The sequence below is a fragment of the Canis aureus genome, chromosome 3 (assembly GCF_053574225.1).
Source record: "Canis aureus isolate CA01 chromosome 3, VMU_Caureus_v.1.0, whole genome shotgun sequence".
In the NCBI taxonomy this organism is placed as follows: Eukaryota; Metazoa; Chordata; class Mammalia; order Carnivora; family Canidae; genus Canis; species Canis aureus.
In genome coordinates, this window is record NC_135613.1 from 73,086,701 (window position 1) to 73,107,660 (window position 20,960).

The following is a 20,960-nucleotide window of genomic DNA, read 5'->3' on the forward strand; positions in this document are numbered from 1 at the left end:
CCCTCTGTCATTAATGAGGGTCTTGGAGGGCTTTACTGAGAGATGTGAATAAACCACCACAGTTCCTCTTAGCTTCTCTTTGCTTGTGGTTTGCTTTGGAAAATGAAGTCTGTCACTTTTGTTTATGAGGAGATACTAGCTTTTGCGAGCTGGGGTTTCAATCCATCAGGCCTAGGGCCAGGGTATCCATTATACTCCACACTCATGTCACAGGCATATTCTTCTTTATTACTTCTCTGTATTTTCAAAAAAGTCTACAAGAATTGTATTATTAATATGTGTCAAGTGTGTTAAGTTCCTAAAATATCGCTCAGCACACATGATACAAATTTTCAAAGAAATAGAAGACTTGGAAAAACGGCCCTAATGTATTTTATCTCAGTGTGTTCATCTCCCTACTGTGTTTGCAAAATACAAAGAGCATCATCCCAAAATAGGTTTATAAGATTTGGGCAATTGAAAATAATCTTGATTTCTCGGATAGGAAAATCTTCTTCTCTATCACTTTTAGCATGTACGTGATTCTTATTTTTATATATGTTTATGTGTATAAAATGTTAATGTTATCTGATTCATTCTTCTGTTACCTTCTTAACTTGTTTCTATTATTTTTCCTCAGTTACAGAAACTACTACAGACATTCATTAGGGCTGTCTCTGTGTATTGGTCTGTGTTCTTTTCAGATAAATTCTAGTTAAGATATGATGGAGTAAAACCTGGGCTTTACCATTTATTGGGTGTTTGACAAAATATTCTCAAAAAAAGGAAGGATAATATTATTATTCCAGGTTATTTATGTGGTTCATGCATTAATATAAAAAACTGTTAGATAGGTGGTATACAGCAAATTTTCAAAAATTTTGTTGTTGTTATGCTCATGATCCTATTAGGCCTGTAAATTCCATAGAACCTTTCCACTGGACCAGAGACAGTGGCATCACTGGTTAAAAATGAGCTGGTTATGGGACACCTGGGTGGCTCAGCGGTTGAGCTTCAGCCTTCGGCTCAGGGTGTGATCCCGGTCCTGGGATAGAGTCCCACATCAGGCTCCCTGCATGGAGCCTGTTTCTCCCTCTGCCTATGACTCTGCCTCTCTTTGTGTGTCTCTCATGAATAAATAAATAAAATAAAATATTAAAAAAATGAGCTGGCTGAAAATGTGGAAACTCAGATCCCACCCCAGAACTCCTGAGCTAGATAGAATCTAGATGTTTCCAAGGTTTCCACTGTGTTCTGTACACATTAAAATTTGAGAACACTTCTAACTCACCATAACTTTCCCATCCTAGAAATACACACCACTTGTCCTGTATGATAATAAATACAACACTCAGAAACGTGTATGCTTGTGGTGAAGCCTTAATTTTATATTTATCTCCCAGAAAAAGATAGTCTCCATAGTGTTTTTTGTGGATCATGTGTCATCTTCTTTCCTCAGAGTTAGAGAATCTTACTGTGTAAAAAATGATCTTATTGGATAATTCAGGACACTCTCCTAAGTCCCAACCAGTTCTAAGTGTCTTGTTTCATCTTGGGTTCAATGATGAACTGCATCCATGGCCACCTGGTAAGTTATATTGTGTTCCAGGGACTAGCCATTCACGTCTGTGGCCGTCCAACTGTCTCATGAGGAGCAGGGATTGTACAGGGATGTGATACATTGGACTGGAGATTGGAGAATCTCCAGCCAAACTCATGTTCTTTTTTCTAAAAAACAGGCCTTGTTGTCTCTAAGCCAAACCTGGTCACCTTTTTGGAGCAAAAGAAGGAGCCCTGGAATATGAGAAAGGAGATAGTAGCCACACACCCAGGAGTGACTGAAGCAGGACAACACAGGTGAGAGGGTCAAGGGTCACAGAGGAAGCCAGACCTTAAAATATGATTTGGGAAGTTCTGCTATAATGGAAGTGATTTTTGAGACACCTAAGTTTTCTGTTGTTGCTACACAAGGACATCTCCCCAACTTTTATTGTCTCTTAAACCCTCTACGCATCTCTTTCTGCTCCAGTGGTCTTCTGTCACATTGACATTGAGGCCCGAAGTCCCCTTGGACTGTGAGGGCCACCATGATCTGGCCACCATTCCATTGCTTGTGGGGGCCTGGGAAAATCTGTGCATGCTTCCGAGGAATTCTATGCTAAGCCATTTTTAGAGTTCTGTTTTTGCCTCATGTAAGAGATTGGAGAGGGAAGTGGCTGAGAGTGGGATTTGGTTTAGAAATACCAGGAATACTGGAGACAGAAAGGATATGTGCTCTCCTGAGGCATTTCCAATCGTATGGAGGCTTCAGACATGACCCTCCGAAGTTCAGACTCAGAAATTTCATTATGTCACAATGTACCACATTAAAATCAGAAAATCGAATCCTCTGTTCCACTTTGAAATTTCCTTGTTCTTTGTAGGAACTAACATAGAAATTTCAAGTCTATATGCCCCAATTCCTCTACAGTAAAAGAATTTCATGAATCTCTTTACCTCATAGAATTCTTTCTCTTATTGAGGTATAATTGACATATACCATTATATTAGTTTCAGGTGTATGGCATAATACATACATTGTGCAGTGATCACTACTTTAAGTCTAGCTACTATCTGTCACCATATAGGGTTACAAAGCTTTTCCTTTCCTCCTTTCCTTTCCCTTCCTTTCCCTTCCTTTCCCTTCCTTTCCCTTCCTTTCCCTTCCTTTCCTTTCCTTTCCTTTCCTTTCCTTTCCTTTCCTTTCCTTTCCTTTCCTTTCCTTTCCTTTCCTTTCCTTTCCTTTCCTTTCTTTTCCTTCTTTTCTTCCTTCTTTTCTTTCTCTATTTCTTTCACCTAGGCTCCACATCCAGCATGGAGCCCAGCGTGGGGCTTGAACTCACAGCCATGAGATCAAGACCTGAGCTGATATCAAGAGTCAGATGCTCAACTGACTGAGCTACCCAGGTACTCCCAAAGTTTTTTTCTTATGATGAGAATCCTCAACATTTAGTCTCTTAGTAACTTTTAAACATGCAATACAATATTACTGTCTATAGTCATCATGCTGTCCATTACATCCTCATGGCTTATTTATTTTATGACTGGAAATGTGCACCTTCTAACGTCCTTCACTCATTTCACCCACCCTCAAAATTCTCCCCTCTGGTAACCACCAGTCAGTTCTCGACATCTACGAGGTTTATTATGTGTTTGTTTTGTTTTCAAATTCAACATATAAGTGAAATCATGTGGTATTTCTCTTTCTCTGTTTGACCTATTTCACTTGGCATAATACCCTCCAGGATTTATCCATGTTATTGCAAATGGTAAGATTTCACTATTTTTTTTTATGGCTAATATTCCATTGTGCGTGTGATATTGTGTGTGTGTGTGTGTGTGTGTGTGTGTACATCCCACATCTTCTTTATCCATTCATTTATCGATGGACTTCGGCTGCTTCCATATCTTGGCTATTATAAATAACACGGCAATGAACAGAGGGGTGCATGCATATTTTCAAATTAGTATTTTTTTCTTTGGATAAATATCTACAAGTGGAATTGCTGAATCATATAACAATTCTATTTTCAATTTTTTGAGAAACCTCCATACTGTTTTCCATAGTGGCTGCAGCAATTTATATTCTCACCAACAGTGCAAGAAGGTTCCCTTTTTTCCCCACATCCTTGCCAACACTTGTTATTTATTATTTATTCAATTCTTTGAAGGCTGAGGAAGTTGAGGAAGCTGCAGAAGAAAAGTCTGGAGCTTGTAGAGGTTGATTCATGAGGTTTAAGGAAAAAAGCCATCTCTATAACATAAAAGTATTAGGTGAAGCAGCAAATGCTGATGTAGAAGGTGCAGCAAGTTATCCAGAAGATCTAGCTCAGATAGTCAACGAAGGTGGTTCCACTAACTAACAGATATTTCAGTGTAGATGAAATAGCCTTCTACTGGAAGATGCCACCTAGGACTCTTATAGTTAGAGAGGGGAAGTCAATGTTTGGCTTTCAAGTTTCAAAGGACAGGCTGACTCTCTTGTTAGGGCCTAATGCAGCTGGTTACTTTAAGTTGAAGCCAATGCTCATTTAACATTTGTCAAATCCTAGAGCCCTTAAGAATTATGCTAGGGGTGCCTGGGTGGCTGAGTCGATTAAGTGCCCGACTCTTGATCTCAGCTCAGGTCTTGATCTTAGGGTCATGAGTTCAAGCCTCATGTTGGGCTCCATGCCAAGTGAGGAACCTACTTAAAAAAGAAAAAGAATTATGCTAAATCTACTCTGCCCATGCTCTATAAATGGAACAGCAAAGCCTACTGGCACATCTGTTTATAACACGGTTTCCTGAATATTTTAAGCCCACTGTTGAGTTTTACTGCTCAGAAAAAAAGATTTCTTTCAAAATATTACTGTTCATTGAGACAATGCACCTGACAAGGGGTCTGATGGAGATGGGCAATGAATGTCATTTTCACGCCTGCTAACACAACATCCATTCTATAGCCCATGGATCGAGGAGTTATTTTGACTTTCAAGTCTTATTATTTTAAGAAATACATTTTATAAGGCCATAGATATCATAGTGATTCCTTGGATGGATCTGAACACAGTAAACAGAAAATCTTCCAGAAAGGATTTACCATTCTAGAAGCCACTAAGAACATTTATGATTCGCGGGAAGAGGTGAAAGTACCAGCATTAACAGGAGTTGGGAAGAATTTGATTGCAACCCTCATGTAGACTTTGAGGGCTTTGAGACTTCAGCGGTGGAAGTACTGCAGATGGTGGTAGAAACAGCAAGAGAACCAGAATCAGAAATCGCGCCTGAAGATGGGACTGAATTGCTACAGTCTCATGATAAAACTTGAACGGATGAGCAAGACAAAAACTTGCTTCTTACAGATGAACAGAGAAAGTGGTTTCTTGAGATGGAATGTCCTCCTGGGGAAGTGGCTGTGAAGATTGTTGAAGTGACAACAGAAGATTTAGAATATTACATAACCATAGCTGATAAAGCAGTGGCAGGTTTGAGAGGATGGACTCCAATTCTGAAAGAAGTTCTACTGTGGGTAAAATGCTATCAAATAGCATCTTATGGTAAAGAGAAATTGTTTGTGAAAGGATGAGTAGATAGATGTGGAAAACTTCATTGTTGTCTTATTTTAAGAACTTGCCACAGCCACCCAGCCTTCAGTAGCCACTACTTGATGAGTCAGCAGCCATCAACATCAGGCAGGTACGTCCACCAGCAAAAACATTATCACTTGCTGAAAGCTCAGATAATGGCTAGCACTTTTTTTTCAATAAAGGTTTTTAAAATTAGGGTATGTACATTAAAAAAAAAACAGAAGACTATTACACACTTAACAGAGTGCAGTATAGTGTATGCATAACTTTTATATGCACTGCTTTATCTTGGTGATCTGAACCAGCAATGTCTCTGAGGTGTGCCTATAATTATTGATAAATATGAACTTGTTGCCACTTGTTAATTGTTCTTTGCCTATTTTGTAGTTTCTCTTTGTTCCTTCTCTTGCTCTTTTCACTTGTAGTTGGATGACTTTCTTTGGTGGTGTGCTTAAAATCTGTTCTCGTTATCTCTTGTATTTTGTTTTGTGTATCCCTTAACTAATTATTATAGATATTTTTACTACTTTTGTCTTTTAACCTTCAGACTAGCTTTATCAGTGATTAATCCACTACGTTTATTATATATTTACCTTTACCAGTGATATTTTTACATTCCTATGTTTTCTTGTTCCTGATTAATGCCTTTTTTTCTTCAGCTTGAAGAATTCCCTTTCACATTTGTTGTAAGATCAGTTTAGTGGTGTTGAACTCATTTAGCTTTTGCTTGTCTGGGAAACTTTGTTTCTCCTTCAATACTGAATGATAACATTTCTGGGTAGAGTATTCTTGGTTGGAATCCCATACCCTCTTTGACACTTTGACTACACTATGCCACTCCCTTTTGGCCTGAAAAGTTTCTGAGAAATCTGCTGCTAGTCTTATGGGGTTTCCCTTCTACATAACAAGTTGTTTTTCTCTTGATGCTTTCACGATTTTCCCTTTATCTTTAATTTTGATGTTTTAATTACAATGCATCTTGGTGTGAATATCTTCAAGTTTATCTTATCTGGAACTCTTTGGGCTGCTTGGATCTGGATGTCTGTTTCCCTCCCCAGATTCGGGAAGTTTTCAGCATTATTATAACGTCAATTAAGTTTTCTGCCTGTTTGTTTCTTCTCAAGGAGCCCTGTAATGTGAGGGTTACTCTGCTTGCTACTGTTCCATACATCGCTTAAGCTATCTTCACTTTTAAAGATTCTTTTTTTTTTTTTTTTTTTTTTTAGATTCTTTTATCTTTTTGCTGCTCTGTTTGGGAGAGTTCCACTACTATGTCTTCCAGGTCACTGATCCTTTCTTCTGCTTTGTCTAGTCTCCTGTTGAACTCTTCTAGTGTGTTCTTCAGCTCTGTGACTTGTTTGATACTTTTTAAAAAATATTTTCTTTTTCTTTGTTGAAGTCCTCACTGTGTTCATCCATTCTTCTCCTAAGTTCAATGAGCCTCTTTATAACCACTATTTTGAATTCTTTATCAGGTAAGTTATTTATCTTCATTTCATTAAGTATTCCTTGTTCTTTCATTTGGAACATATCTGTATCTTCATTTTGCTTGACTCTCTGTGTTTGTTTCTATGTATTGGGTAAAATAGCCACCTCTCTCTGTCTTGAAGGAATGGCCTTGTGTAGGAGATGAACCCGAATGTTTAACCTTGCCCTAGCCCTTGGTTGTCTCTTGGACCTTTGTGATTGTCTAAGCAGACTGATTTATTCGTGATAGGTCCCAGTTGTTGAGGGTGTGCCAAGATCTGTCAGTGTTCCAGAGGGAGGGATCTTAGCACCTGCTGACTTTCAGGCTGATTGGAAGCCAGACTCTCAGACAGCAGCTTTTAAAGTATACAAATATATACAGTCCTATGGGACCACAATCACAAAACCTGCTGGCTTCTAGACCAGGCCATCTGGAGGTGTCCTCTTGGCAACAGTTGCAAGAAATCAAGGCTCCAGACAAGTGTATAAGCTCCTTTTCCGGGATGTACTGGTGAGCTGCAGTGAGGCCAAGGGAAAACACAAAGATGGCATTCCCCCAGTCCACATTCCCTTAGAACATTTTGGTAGTCTCTAGATGTGTGATAACCTGAAGCCTGCCCCTCAGGCTAAAGCTCCAGGACAAATAAATAGGCCTTTTTCATAGGAAGGCTGGGGTGTATTTCAGTCTGATGTCTGTACAGTATCCTGGGGGTGAGAGCCTGCCAAGAATTGTCTCTCTGATTGTTTCAGACTCATGGGGCCCTGAAACACAAGCCCGCCCAGCCACTAGACCCAGATGCTTTAGGGATGTCCCCAGTGTGGACTATGTGAACCTCCTGGCTTCAGCAGGGCCACAGGAGTTTTGGGGTGGGGTGCACCAGCTGACTTTAGTGGAAAAGAAGTGTTAATATTTATCAAGCATCTGTAATGCACCAGATGTGTTGCTGGATAGTGTAAACATTCACCATTTACTCCTTCCTCCACCCCCTTGATATCAGTACTATATCTCCATGGTATAGGTGACACCCATGTCACCAAGCCCAATTTCTCACTCAGCCTCTCGGGTGTGTTCAACACTTGGACCCCTCCCTTCCTCTTGAAACACTCTTTCCTTGGCTTCTCTGATAAAATACTCTCTGGCTTTTCTCATGTCTTGGGCTATTTTTAATCTCTACTTTGCAGATGCATCTTCCCTATCCTACCATTAATGGCTAGATGGAGTTCTTCCAGGCTCCACCCTGGGTTCTCCTTCTCTCACTTCATAGACTTTTTTCACAGTTGGCTTCTGTTTCCATCTATAGACAGATGACTCAAATATTTGTGTCCAGATGGATGTCTCCTTTGAACTCAAGACTCTTATAGCCAACTGTTCCCTTGACATCTCTTCTTGGATGTTTCAAAGACAGCTCACACTCAACATGGACAAGACAGAAGTCTTGGCCATACACCCTATAAACCCATTGCCTTCCTGGGGTCCCTGTCTCAGGAAATGGGATCAAGGTGTGCCAGGTGTTTTTCTTGACTCTTCTCTCTATAAAAAAAGTCTTAGAGCTTCTGTGTTCCATGTAGCTTTTGAATCTCTCCATTTCTTTCCATTTCCATCCCTGCCCCAGGCCAAGCCACTGTCATCTCTCACTTGGACCAGGAAAATAACATCCTAACTAGCTAGCCTCCCAGAACCCACTCTGTGCCCCCTTCCATCTGTTCTCCACGCTGCAGCTGTCATTCATCCCACAAATTTGATCAAGCATTTCTTACAGGCCAAACACTATTTTGGCATTGAGAGTAGTCTCCTCAAACACAAATCTGATACTGCCATCAGATCATTTTACTTGCATAAAATTCTTCAATAGTTTTTCCTTGTTCTTGGGATAACAGCAAATTTTTTTTTACATTACCCCAGGCCTTGAGACATCTGGCTTCTATATACCTTTCTGGCTTTATCTTTCACCACTTTTTTCTTCTGAACTCCCACAACATTTACAGCCCTCTTTATTATATGGGGCTCATTGTTTCAGTAGCAACTGCCCTAAGAGATGCTAAGCTCCCTGAAGGCAGGAGCCATGTCTAAATCTTTGCCTGTCTCCCTCACTTGGCATGTGCTGGGCACTTATATCCCACTGTTGGTGTTAGATCAGAGCCCTTTTGGTCATTTACTTTGGACTTGGAATTCCTCTGCATTTTCTAGTCATAATTAATACCCTTGCTTTGCCTTTCCTTCCTTGCCACACGCAGCTGCCAATCACAGAAGGGTGTAGGGGGGAGTGTCCCAGAAAGTGGTCCCCTTTCCTCTTGCTTTTACCAGTCATTTGCAGGTGGATTTGACCTTGTGTTCCCAAATCATCTTTGATGTTGGCACAAAAACTCTCTCCCCGCAGCCCTCCCAGGCTAATGCATCAGAGTCAAATCTGAAGGCCTCTAGCTGATTTTCCAGACTTGATCACTGCCATCTCTCTGACCCTGAATAGCTGAAATTAGGAGCCCTATATTCTTCTCTTTCCTTTTCAGCTCTCTCACAGTACTGAGCTGGCTTTGGCGAATATTGTCTCTTTTAATATTCCCTTTCATATGAGCCTGGCTTACCCAGATTAACATATTTCATTAAGGGCTCTCTCTCCCTTTCTTCATCAAAGGGTTTCTGATGCAAAATATTCTTCTTTAAAAATAAGGAAGTGACTGGAGAGATGTCAGTGCCTTCTACTCTGTGGGCTCCTTGCTGGGAGGGGACCTGGAACCTCTGGTTTTTCGGGAGACACATTTGCTGTAGAGGGGGAGCAGCTTGGACTAAAGCCACATCTGGAGCATTTAGCTGCCCGTGCTTGGGAAACAAATCCACTCCGCATCTCTAGCTTCCTCTGTGCATCAAGGCACTAAGCACCCCCCCCTCCATGGCAATCTCTGCAGCATGGAGAGGAGGTTCCCTGGGTCACGACAACAGCTCACAACATCCCAACACCAGTCCCTCCAACAGCCACGCTCCAGCTCACACAAAATGACACAGCACACCAGGCAGGCTCACCCCATGGTGGCTGACAGCTCGCACCATGAGGCTGCCTTCTGGGCTTGGAGGGCCATCCTCAACAAACGCATCCCTGTTCCTTGCTTGGGGAACAGAAGCGAAATGTAGTGTCTGCATTTTTAAAACTGCATCACGCCATCTGATAGATTTGTGTGGACGGTGCTATTTATCATTCAGCATTCATGTATTATTACTCTGCTGCCTGGGGCCAGGAGAAGTCAGCGTGAGCGGGATGGTTTAGAAAGGGCAGACTTGGTAATTTCCCTTGGAAAATTAGCACAACGAGCAACGTGGCAGAAAATCTGGCAAAGACAAAACTGTGGCAAAGGAGGGGGTCAGGAGCAGCTGGTCTGGACCCAGCATGGGTGTGGTCTAGGGCAGGAGGAAGACACCAGGAGGGAGAATAGAGGCATGGGATGGGGACCTGGGGAGGATTAGGATGTGCCAGGCTCTGTGCTAAACACTTGCATGTAAGTCCTCACACTCCCTGAACCCCTAAACCACCCTGGGAATTACATGCTATTGTCCCCATTTGATAGATAAAGAGATGTCCAAAGCAGCTTGTGAAAGATCACGCAGCTCTGACACTTGGTCAACCCAAGTCTTTTGCTTCGAGAATTATTCTTGTTCTACTCTTCCGCGGGTGGAAGATCTGTTCACACACACATACACACATGAGTGTGCGTGCACGTACAGCCTCCTCCTTCCTTTGAGTCACCCATCTGTTCCCTAGGATACCTTTTTCAGTTATGACGTAATATAGTTTGAGGTCTGTTACATATGATTGGATAGTGCTTCGTAATGGTTCTGAAGGCGTGTGTGTGTGGTGTGTGTGTGTGTGTGTGTGTGTGTGTGTACGCAGTGTATGTTCTCACTCCAACTGCATCGTAAGCTCCGAGGGCAACACTCTGCCTCTTATTTCCTTTTCTTCCCCCACCACATGGCTGCTGCATGATTCTGCAAAAAAATTATTGGCACTCAGTACGTGTTGCTGACTGACAGACATCTATGTCAGCCTGTGAGCCCACAGGACTCTCAGTTGCCACATGAGGTGTGTGTGTTAGAAGGGAGTGAGGAACTCACATTTATGGAAGGTTTACCATAGCCCTGTGCTAGATGCTTTCTCTTTAATCCTCAAAACAATCCTACGAGATAGGCACTACCATCTCCACCTTACAGATGAGGAAGCTGTGCTGTGCTCACAGCCTCTGTCTGATGCCAGTCACAACTCCCTGCAGCTCCCACAGAACTCCTTGTCCTAGATGCCAGGAGAGATGCCTGCCAGGGTGGGATGTTGTGGAGCAGTTCAACCCAAATAGGGGAAAGGACCGGCTAGCTTCTCCGTGCCCTTGATCCTGTGATTTATTCTTTTACAGGTGCAAAGCCCTCATTGAAAGGAGAGTCTTCGTTACCCCTCCCTCTGCTCTGCCCACCCATCCTGGCACCCCCAGCTCTGGGGTAGTTCCTCATCTTGCAGGAAAGCCAGAGGGGGTTGGGGAAAAGACACAGATGTGCTCTGAAAGTAGCATCTCTCCCGCCTGCCTTTCCACACTGCTCTTCAGAGGTGTGATGTTCTCAGTCTTGCCCTGCCCAGTGTCGCCCCAGGAAAGGTCTGCACACATTCGAGTGTGGTCCCTGAGGGCGAGTGAGCAATTACAAGGAGCAGAGGGGCAGAGGTGCGAGTGACAACCCAGACGTCCACTCCCCCTCCCAACAACGACGGAGCAGACCCTGCCAGCCACAGCAACCTGGCAGGGAGATGGAGCGAGCACCGCTATGGGGGATGCGGGCCCGCAGACCCGTCCCTTCCTGTGTGGCTCCCCGGCCAGCCTCGGGGAGTCCTGAGGTGTGAGATGGACACAGTCCGCCTCCTCCCTTCTGTGCTCTGTGTCTCTGCCGAGGCCCGGCTGCTCCTCTCCTCTCCCCAGCTGCAGCCCTGCAGCAGCCTCCTTGCTCGCTTACCAGATACCCAGTCTTCCACGGAAGCCGGCTGAATCTTTCCAGGATGCCATGGCACCTGAATCTCTCTCTGGGAGCTCAGACACTGTCAGCGGCTCTCAGTGACCTTCCCCAACAAAGCAAAAGCTCAGCCCTCTCAACCTGGCCCCAGAGCACATTTAGTCCGCTTTTGCCCAAGAACCGTACCCGAGAGCCCTGTGTCGGCGGGCCACCCCTGCGGTGTAGTGCACACCACTTGGGCTCTGCCCTTCCCCTTTCTTTGAATCCAGGCCCATCACCTCTCAATCCTCAAGTTCTAGCTCTCAGTGCGGCATCCACAGGGAGAGAGATGCTTCTCTGATGCCCCCATTAGTGGCAGCCCCTCTTCTCTGTCACCCTCCTCCTGCACTCAGGGTGGACTTCTGGGTGGTTGGCTGCAATGTGACTTTTCTCCCCAACTAGACTGTAAGCTTCTGAGGGTAGCTATAGGGCCCTGTATCAGAGATGTAGAACCCTGTAGAACCCCACAGAGCCCTGTATCAGAGACATAGAACGCTGTAGAACCCCGTAGAATCCTGTATCAGAGACACAGAACCCTGTAGAACCCCGTAGGACCTTGTATCAGAGACACAGCACCCTGTAGAACCCTGTAGAACCCTGTAGAATCCTGTAGAATCCTGTATCAGACATGACTGACCCAGTGTCCTGGACAGAGCTGCTTCTCAAGAGGTGAATCTTAACTCAGAAGTTTGCTTTCCTATGTGTCACGTTGACTCACTCAGTAACCATCTACTGAGCATCTACCATCTACCACGTAGGGGTGGTATGTCAGGTGCTGGGAAGACAGCAGGGACTGGGACTTCGTCCCTCTAGAGGAGAGGACACCCAGTCAGCCACTGACCATGTGCTATGCTAAGGACCAGAGGAAGGGTCTGGAAAGCTTCAGGAGCAACAGGACCTTGGCTTGACACTAAGACCTGGAAAATGAGCTGGAGTTGGTGGGGAGGAGGGGGGCTGGGGAGGGCTGAGTTCTCCAGACTCTTTTTTGGCATTTGATTTTTAAATTGTTTTGAAAAGCTTATGTAGGCTTATGCAAATTTGAAAGGTACAAAAGCACCCAGAATTAGAAGTGGGTTTTCCTCTCACTCATACATCGGGGTCACCCAGGTGCCCTCTCAGGGGAACCCCTGTGGCCTATTCTCATGTACCTTCCAGAGAGAGTCACTCAGACACAAACATGGGCCCCTGCAGCTCTTCTGTGGCTTTGGTCCATTCCAGGCCTTTTGTCCTTGGAGGCCTGGAGGCCCACTGTTCACTCTGCTCCACCGGGATTCACCGTGGCAGGCAGCCTCATGGGTGCTAGCTACGGTCCCCAGGCCAGGGCTCTGCAGGGCTCCCAGGAGGACAAAACCATCATCTAGGCTTTTCTGGGAACTCCCATCCCCCAGAGACCACAAGAAACAGCTCTCCGACCCCAAGCATCCCTATCATCTCAAACCAGGAGGGCCCAGATGACCTAGCCAAACCCATGATGTCTCTGACCCCACAGACACAGCCCATAGCTCCTTAGCTTAAGTCAGACCACCCTGTTGATCTCAGTCTGGGGACAGTCCTGGAAGGAAGGAGCTGACTTTCCCTCTCCATCAATTTAGGGGGTCCACCTGCCCCTCTCACAGAATTCTTAGCCCAACCAGAGTCCTTCCCTTAGGAAACCACAGGGGCTTGTATGCCAGGGGGTGCTGGTGAGTTTGTCTTAAATGGGCCGTTCTAAGGCCCAGGGACTGTTCCACGAGAGGGGCACAGAGGGGCAGGGCACAGCCACAAGGGCCATGGTCTGCTGAGCCTTCACCCTACCTGATTTGTTCTTGTATTCAATGTCGAAGCCCGTGATGATGCTGTTCCCGTCAAATCGCTGGGTCCAGCGCAGGTTCATGCTCCGGGCCTTCACCTCTCGGATCTCCAGTTCTGGGGGGTCAGGGGGCTCTGGGGAGTGGCAGATGGAAGGAGCAGCAGTGAGCATAACAGCGGAGAGCTTGGCCTCCTGCCTATCTCCAGAGAAGACCAGGGTTCTGCTGTATCCTTGGAGGTTGGTGTCAACTGTGGTCTACCCAGGAGCTCCAAACCCTAGGGTTTCAGCCAGGTGGGACCGGGAGGCCCAGCAGCAGGGCTCAGAGCCAGAGGGGGTCCAGGCTTGGTCTCCTGCTTTGTTTACCCCCTCTTCTTTGGCCTGGGGGAGGGCAGACCCTTTTTGTAGGGATTTTCCCTGACCTGCTGGCCTGTTTGTCCTCCATAAAGAGCTCCCAACTGTTCCCAGCTCAACTCTCTCTTCCCTCATCTCCTCCAAGGTCTAGGCCCACAAACCCAGATGCCCCCACTTCTGGAAGCAGCAATGTATTTTACAGGGATTGTGGTCATCGTAAACCTTGCTGTCTGAACTGAAGTGTGTCTGAAAGGGCCCTTATGACCCCACTCTGGCCTGAAGGGAGAGTAGAAGAAGGCTCTTCCCAGAGGCCATTCCCATCATCCTCCATCACGGTGTGGGTGATGACTCTGTTCTTGAGATGGAGTTAGCAGTGGGTACCTGGCTCCCTGGGGAAGGGATTAGGAATGGTGGGGCAGGTGAGGGTACCTTGCACAGTGAGTTGGATCAAGCCCCGGTCCTCCCCATATGAGTTGATTGCGTGGCAGCTGAAGAACACAGAGTCCCCACGGTCAGCTGGCTTGAGCTGGGAGGTGGCCAGCAGGGGCAGGAGGATGGGGAGAGAGGGAGGAAATGGGGAGAGTGTTTTAGAACTCGTCTGTGGAAGGGGGCCCACTCTCGTGGGATCAGCAAGGCTTCTTGTTCTGGGCGGGGGACCCATAAGGGGCTTTGTCAAGGGTTCCTCTTTCCAGAAAGTTCCAAGGATGGAGGTTGGAAGAGTCCAGGCAGGGAGGGGCTAAGTGGGTCTAAGAGGAAGAAAGAAAGGAGCTGAGGGGTCCTAGGAGAGAAGGGAAAGGGGAATGATGGGTCTCAGAAGGGAGGAAAGGGATGAGGGGTCCCAGGAGAGAGGATGGAGCCCAGGGGCTCCAGAAAAGAGAGAAGGGCTGAGGGTTTCACAGATTTAATGGCCATGGGCTTGTCAAGGTGATATAGTGAAGTTCTAAGGCAGAGGTTCCTGAATAGGTGGGAAAGGGAAGGGACTTTTGGAGGTGAGGGGTCCCCAGACCCCCATATACCCCCATTAGACACAGGTGTAAAAGTGTGGGCTCCCCACTTTTGGAGAGCTGGGGTCCCCCTGAGACCAGGGCGTGGAGGCTCACCTTCAGTGTGGAGACAACCTCGTCGCCGTTGTCCTTGGTGGCGATGGCGTAGCGCATGACTCGGTCAGGGTCAATGACCGTGTCCCCTTTCTCCCAGCGGATGATGATGGGCCACTCACCCCGCGCAGTGCAGTTGAGCTCCTTCGCATGGCCCTTGATGGCGATGGTGGTGTTGGGGTGGGAGGTGATCATGGCTGGGACTGAGGAAGGGAGGGGGGGCAGGAGGCCCCGGTGAGAGGGGAGGCCAGGCTGGGGGAGAGGCACATGCCCTGCGCAGAGGCCCCGCCCCTGCCACCCCTCTCTGCAAAGTGCCCCAGCCAGGGGGACAGGGTCCAATAAAGGTCATGGTGGGGGGGTGCTGGAGGACACCCCACTTGCCTGTCCTTTCTCCCTCCCCACCCATGACTGGAGTGGCCTGTCTCTTCACCAGGGAGTCTCATATTCCGTGGACCCCTTTCCAGAAGGATTTAAAATGCACGATATACATAGAATTACAAAGGCAACCAGATATATTGAAGTACGGTTGTACAAATATTAAAAACCTTCAAAAGCAAACTTTTCATATAGTATATCATATATCAATATATATTTTTTATTACTCTTTATCAAATACCATCTAGTGCTGAGTTAGAGCAGCACAATTCTGTAACAGCGATGGGCATAAGTGATATCTGGAGACACGTGCAAGAGCCGTGGTATCAAAACATCTGTGGATTTCTACTGGAGACAGCCCCAGGTACCGCTACTGCTGTGCTTTATTGCTTATATTCAAGATGGAAGGAAATACTACATTTCAGTTAGAAGCTAGTGGAAAAAAAGATGTGTTCTCTTTTCCTACCCAAATTCCTAGACTCCTTGAATCAGATCGATGGACTTTCTGGTGTGTGTGTGTGTGTGGCGGGGGGGGGGGAGGTGTCTCTGGACCCCAGATTGGGAGCCCTGCTCTAAAGCACCGGGGCCTCTGCTTTGTGTTCATGGCTCAGGCTCAGCTGGTTTACTCCTCTCAAAATGCTGAGAAACTCCCCTGTTCTTCCAAACAAAATGCAACATGAAAGCCTGGCGAGCATCACCGTTATTCAGGTCCCCCAGCTGTGCTGACCGGTCTCTCCTCCCCACTGGCATCTCCACCGCTGACCCAGGAAAACCATCATGAAACCACCAAGACCCCAGCTGGCCATCAAGACACCCCTCCCACCACCCTGAAAGGAAGCATCTAGGTCTTGAGCCTCTTCTGGACCTGAGCACCTTGGCCAGCAACAGCAGGAGGAGACAAGGGGGCAGAGGGAAAGATGGAAAATCCTGCCTCCATGCTCCTCCATCCAATCCAACAGAGAACTCATTGAGCACCTATGTCATTACATGGCACTGTGCCAGGCTTTGGGGGACACACATGATGTGACACAGGGTCCTTGCCTCCTGGGAGGAGGGAGAGAAGGAGAATGGGGGTGGGGAGATACCTGCATGAACAACAGGAAAATGAGAAAGATCTGAGGAGTGCTGCACGAGGTATTAGGAGAAATCACCTGTGACTGAGGGGTATTCGGGAAGGCCATTTGAGCATCCAGCCATTCGACAAGCATTTATTGAGCACCTTGTGTTGGGTTTAAGGGAATTGGACAAATCAGATCTCAAGGAGTTTCATAGTGGTGGTGAGAACAGACAACAAGACTAGCAATTCCAGCACAGAATGTTCTATGCTGGGGAAATGCAAGCCAGACACAGCAGGGCATAAATGGGGGGTGGTGGGGAGGAAAGGGTACCCTAGCCAGGGGACCTGCTCAAGCAGAGGCGGAGCCCGGAAAGGTGAGAGGTCCGATGCAACTGGAAGACTGTTCTTGTCCTTGCCTTTTCCTCACTGCCTTCCTGGGAAAGCCTGCCTCTCAGAGTCCAGGGCCCTAGGGGCTCTTATCCCGCAGGACTGCCCCTTAGCTATTCTGGAGCCCACAGATCGGGCTGGGCGGTGCTTGACTGCAAGACTGAGAATCAGACGCCTTGCTGCCCCCACCCATGCTGGGGAGAGGACCCCTCCTCACACTGAATTCTGCAGAGCAGGGACCCAGCTCACATACCCCATTCACCGGCCTGCTTGGACAACTATCTGTGTCCTCTGTCCCACCGGCCCCTGGCTCCCCTCTGGGGCCTCGTGTCCCTGCTCCGCGTCAGTGGCTGACCCTTTCTCTCCCTCCCAGCGGTCTCAGGATTTCTGTCCCCTCCGGCCTTAAAGACCTACTCAAAGTTCCTCCCAGCAAACTCTCCTGGGTCACCTGACTTTGAAGGACAAAGAAAACCACGCAGCCATCACGATGTGACCTGAGACACCAGTCGCTGGGCGAGGAGACATCTGGAACAGGTGTAGGGGGGTGAAGGGCGGTGTCTGGCGTCCCTGAAGTCACACGAGGCAGCCGCCTCCTCCTCTGCCTTCTGTCATGCGGGACTTGCCACCGAGGGCAGCCCTGGCCCCCGGCCCCTGCGCCAGCCTCTTGGCCAATCCTCAGCCTCAGCTCATCAAATAACGAAGCAGATAAATTTTATAATGCACAGCATTACACCAGGATATACAATAAAACGCGAAAGACAAATAACGAGGTGCAAGTTATAATGAAGAAAAAGCCTGCAGTCAGAGACATCCAAGTATGAATTATTGACTAAGGTTTTACACTCTCAAGGATGTGTGGAGGAATATTTTCCATCAAAGATTTGCATAATTCACTCGTATAAACCTGGGTAGAATATAGAGTAAGATTTTACATCAACAAGTCGGGCCTTGCATTGCAGATGCCTCCATTTGTTCTGGAGGATGGAAATGCAGGGGTGTGGGGGCAGGGGCACGGGGGCTGTCTCTGCTCTCCCCACCTGAGTGGTCAGAGATGGGGGCCGGGGACCCCTGGGTGGGCCAAGCCCTGAGGCCTTCCTGGGGAAGAGGAGTTCTGCTTCTGAGATGCTGCTGAAGCTCTGGAGGAGCTGGGGGATGGCGATGCATAGGGTGTGTGTGTGTGTGTGTGTGTGTGTGTACGTGCATGCATGGGGGGTGAGAGCAGGGTCAAGTCTCAGCATAGGTCAGAGGTCTGAGGAAATAGGGGAAAGGAAGAGTCTTTCTCTGGTAGGAGGACTTTCAGGCTTTGCACCAGAACAAGAAACTTGCAGCACATCCCAGCTTTGTTCTCCAGGCAGGGTTGTACTAGCTCATCCAGGGCATGCGTGTGAATTATAAAGGCACGCCTCTGGCTGGATGCAGAGCCAAGAGCCACCATTTGGCCAGTGGAGCAGAATTGGGCTTCAGACTCCACTTGCTCCTTAGGCTATCCACCTTTGAACAGTGCACAACCTGTGCATCCATACAAGCCAGTCTCCCCTCAGGGAGTCTCCAATCGTGTTTGTTTAAAGAGAGAGACAGGTGCAACCAGAGACTAGAGGGCCTCCTGAGGGCCTGGACAGGCCTCAGAGCCCACTTCGTCCCTCAACCCTGAGTGACAACCATACCTGGGGCCTGGGGTGAATTTCCTTCACCGCTGTTAATTGCAATGAGCATCATGCGACACAACCCAATGCTATCTCCACAGCCTGGAAGCTCAGAGCATATTCTGGGGAGCCCATCTAAGAAGAGGAGGCTGCTTCTGTGGCTTCCCACTGGCTTGAAGGGATTGGGGGCCAGGCAGGTGTGGGTTCTCCTTGTGTCCTTACCAGCTTGGTAGCCTTCTACCCAGTAGAGTCAACTGTGAGCCTCAGGTTCATCGCCTGCTCTATGCAGACAGGCTACCTCCCCTGCAGAGTTGTTATGGGGCAGATAGGGTCCATCGAGGTAAAGTGCCCGCCACACAGCAGTGGCTCGAGAAAACTCAGGTCTCTCCTGCTCTTCTCCTGGGCCATGAAAAGCACCAGATAAACACACGACTTGCATGTTCCACAGAATTTCAGAGCCCTAGGATTTCAGAGCTCAGATAATGTTCAACATGGCAGTTACGAGCCACAGGGGCCACTGGGCATTTGAAACGCGGCCTCCATAGAACTGAGATGTGCTGTACGGTGTACAACACGTGCTGGGCTTTAAGAACACAGGAAAAAAATAATGTAAAATGTGTCATTAACAATTTCACACTGGTTACGCGTTAATATTTTAGAGACACAGTTAAATAGAACACAGTTGACCCTTGAACAACACGGGTTTGAACAGCACTGGTCTGCTTAGATGCAGATTTTAAGAAATAAATACAGTATATACCACTGGAAGTGTGTTTTCTCTTCCTTACGATTTTCCTAATCACATTTTCTTTTCTCCAGCTGACTTTACTGTAAGGATACAGCACAGGATACACACAACAAATTGGGTGTTGATCGACTGACTGTTCATGTTATGGGTGAGGCTTCTGGTCCACTCCAGTAGGCTAAGAGGAGTTAAGTTTTGGGGGAGTGAAAAGTTATATTTGGGTTTTTTACTGCTTCGGGGGGTCAGCACCCCTGCCCTCTGTGTTGACCCCAGGTCAACTGCCTATCATTACAATGAATCTCAGCTGTTTCTTTTTCCTTCTTGAACATGTGACAATGAGAAACGTTCAGATTACACACATGGCTCGCGTTTGGTTTCTGATGAATGGCGCCAGTAGGGAGCATCTACCCAGACCCTTCGCTTTACAAATGAGGAAACTGAGGGCACCCAGGGAAGCGATCCATTCGCTCACGGTCTCACTGCTAGGAACCAGCGGGGCATCGGAGGGGCGGTCAGATGGGTGAGGGCAGTGCTCACCACATAGCCCTGTCACCCTGGAGCAAGGTAACGTAGAGCTGGGAGGAGTCCCCAGCTCTTGGGCATTTTAAGCACAAGCTCCAGATGACTCATGAGGGCTCATTCTGGGTACCCCCAACCCCTTGACGGGGGACGATAGCAAGCTGGAGTGTGACCAGGGAGATGGGCACATTCAAGGCGTGCCATTTGAAGAGTGGCTGAAAACCGGGAATCTGTAACTTGCGGGGAGTGGGATGGGGACAAGACACAAGAGTTCTTTGATAAAGGAGGAGAACAGACCTCCTATTTGGCCTCAGAAGGAACTTTCTGGTAGCTCTTGCTATTTAGGGAAAGGTCTGCAGTGGGGAGTCAGTGAGTCCCTGCACTTGAGGTAGGTAATCTCGGGCACTGTAAGGCAGATCCAAGAGGGAGCAGAAGGACCTTGTCTTTGGGGGTGTCTGGGTCCCTGAAGAGAGGGAAAGATGGTCCGGGAATCGGCTCAGTGTTTTGGGAGGCAATTCTGTGACTCAGCATACCCTTCTCCCTGCATATAGGCGTCTTCAGCTCTCTGTCTTAGGCAAGAAGCAGAGAACCTGCCTCCTCTCCTCTCCCTGCCCTACACGGTCTTCCTGCCAACACCAGAGAACTCCACCCCTGGGTCCCTTCCCCAGCCCTGTCTCCAAGAGTCACAGTGCCCTCCTGTGCCTGCAAACTGGGGGCCTCGGCCCTCTGGGCTGCTGTACAGATGGTCTTAACAAGACAGCCCCCTCAGAGAGGGGAGTCCAGGGCAGCAGGTGCCCCGCCCCATCTGCTCTCCTCTTCCCTCCACCTCCACTTTGCTTCTTGCTCTGGCTCACAAGGTCTCTGTGCTTCACTGAATCACAGTCATAAACACAACTGAACCTGAACCCTCATAGCACCAAGGCTCAGCTGTGCCCCAGAGGGCTTTCTGGGTTGAAGGCAACCCCCCAAGAATTCCCTAGAGAGATGTTCATGTTCAGTGATACACAAGAGCAGATACACACACACACACGTGATAAAAATACACCCCAAAGTCACACAGTCACTGTAACTGCCTGTGCTCTGACATCCGTACCACAGACTCACACATGGTGTCATGTACACACAACCAATGGTCAGTTGCATGTCAATTGATGTGGCTAAGGCACGTCTCCCCACAGCCCTGCATTACCTAAGTGCATCCTCCCTATTCACACACACACACACACACACACACACACACACACACACACACACACTCTTCTATGATTACCTTTTACTGCAAACTTACCATGTACCAAGTGCTGACAGTATTCTAGAGCTTTAACCGAATTAACTCATGTTAATGAGTTAACATGTTAATGTTAACATTTCTGGCTCCAAAGCCTGGGTCCTGACCTGTTTCTTGACTAAGCTTTATGGCCTCCCT

The 20,960-nt window shown here is 47.5% G+C and overlaps 1 protein-coding gene across 2 annotated transcripts in view; it reads right to left on the bottom strand.

The window, feature by feature from the left end:
- Positions 1 to 20,960, bottom strand: part of DSCAML1 (DS cell adhesion molecule like 1) — a 344,894-nt gene that overhangs the window by 40,667 nt on the left and 283,267 nt on the right. For both annotated transcript variants that reach the window (XM_077893692.1, XM_077893693.1), the window contains 3 exons: positions 14,812 to 15,011; positions 14,141 to 14,237; positions 13,366 to 13,494 (listed from right to left, as the gene is read on the bottom strand). In XM_077893692.1, coding sequence (XP_077749818.1) covers positions 13,366 to 13,494; positions 14,141 to 14,237; positions 14,812 to 15,011 — 426 coding nt within the window. The remainder of the gene's footprint in view (positions 1 to 13,365; positions 13,495 to 14,140; positions 14,238 to 14,811; positions 15,012 to 20,960) is intronic.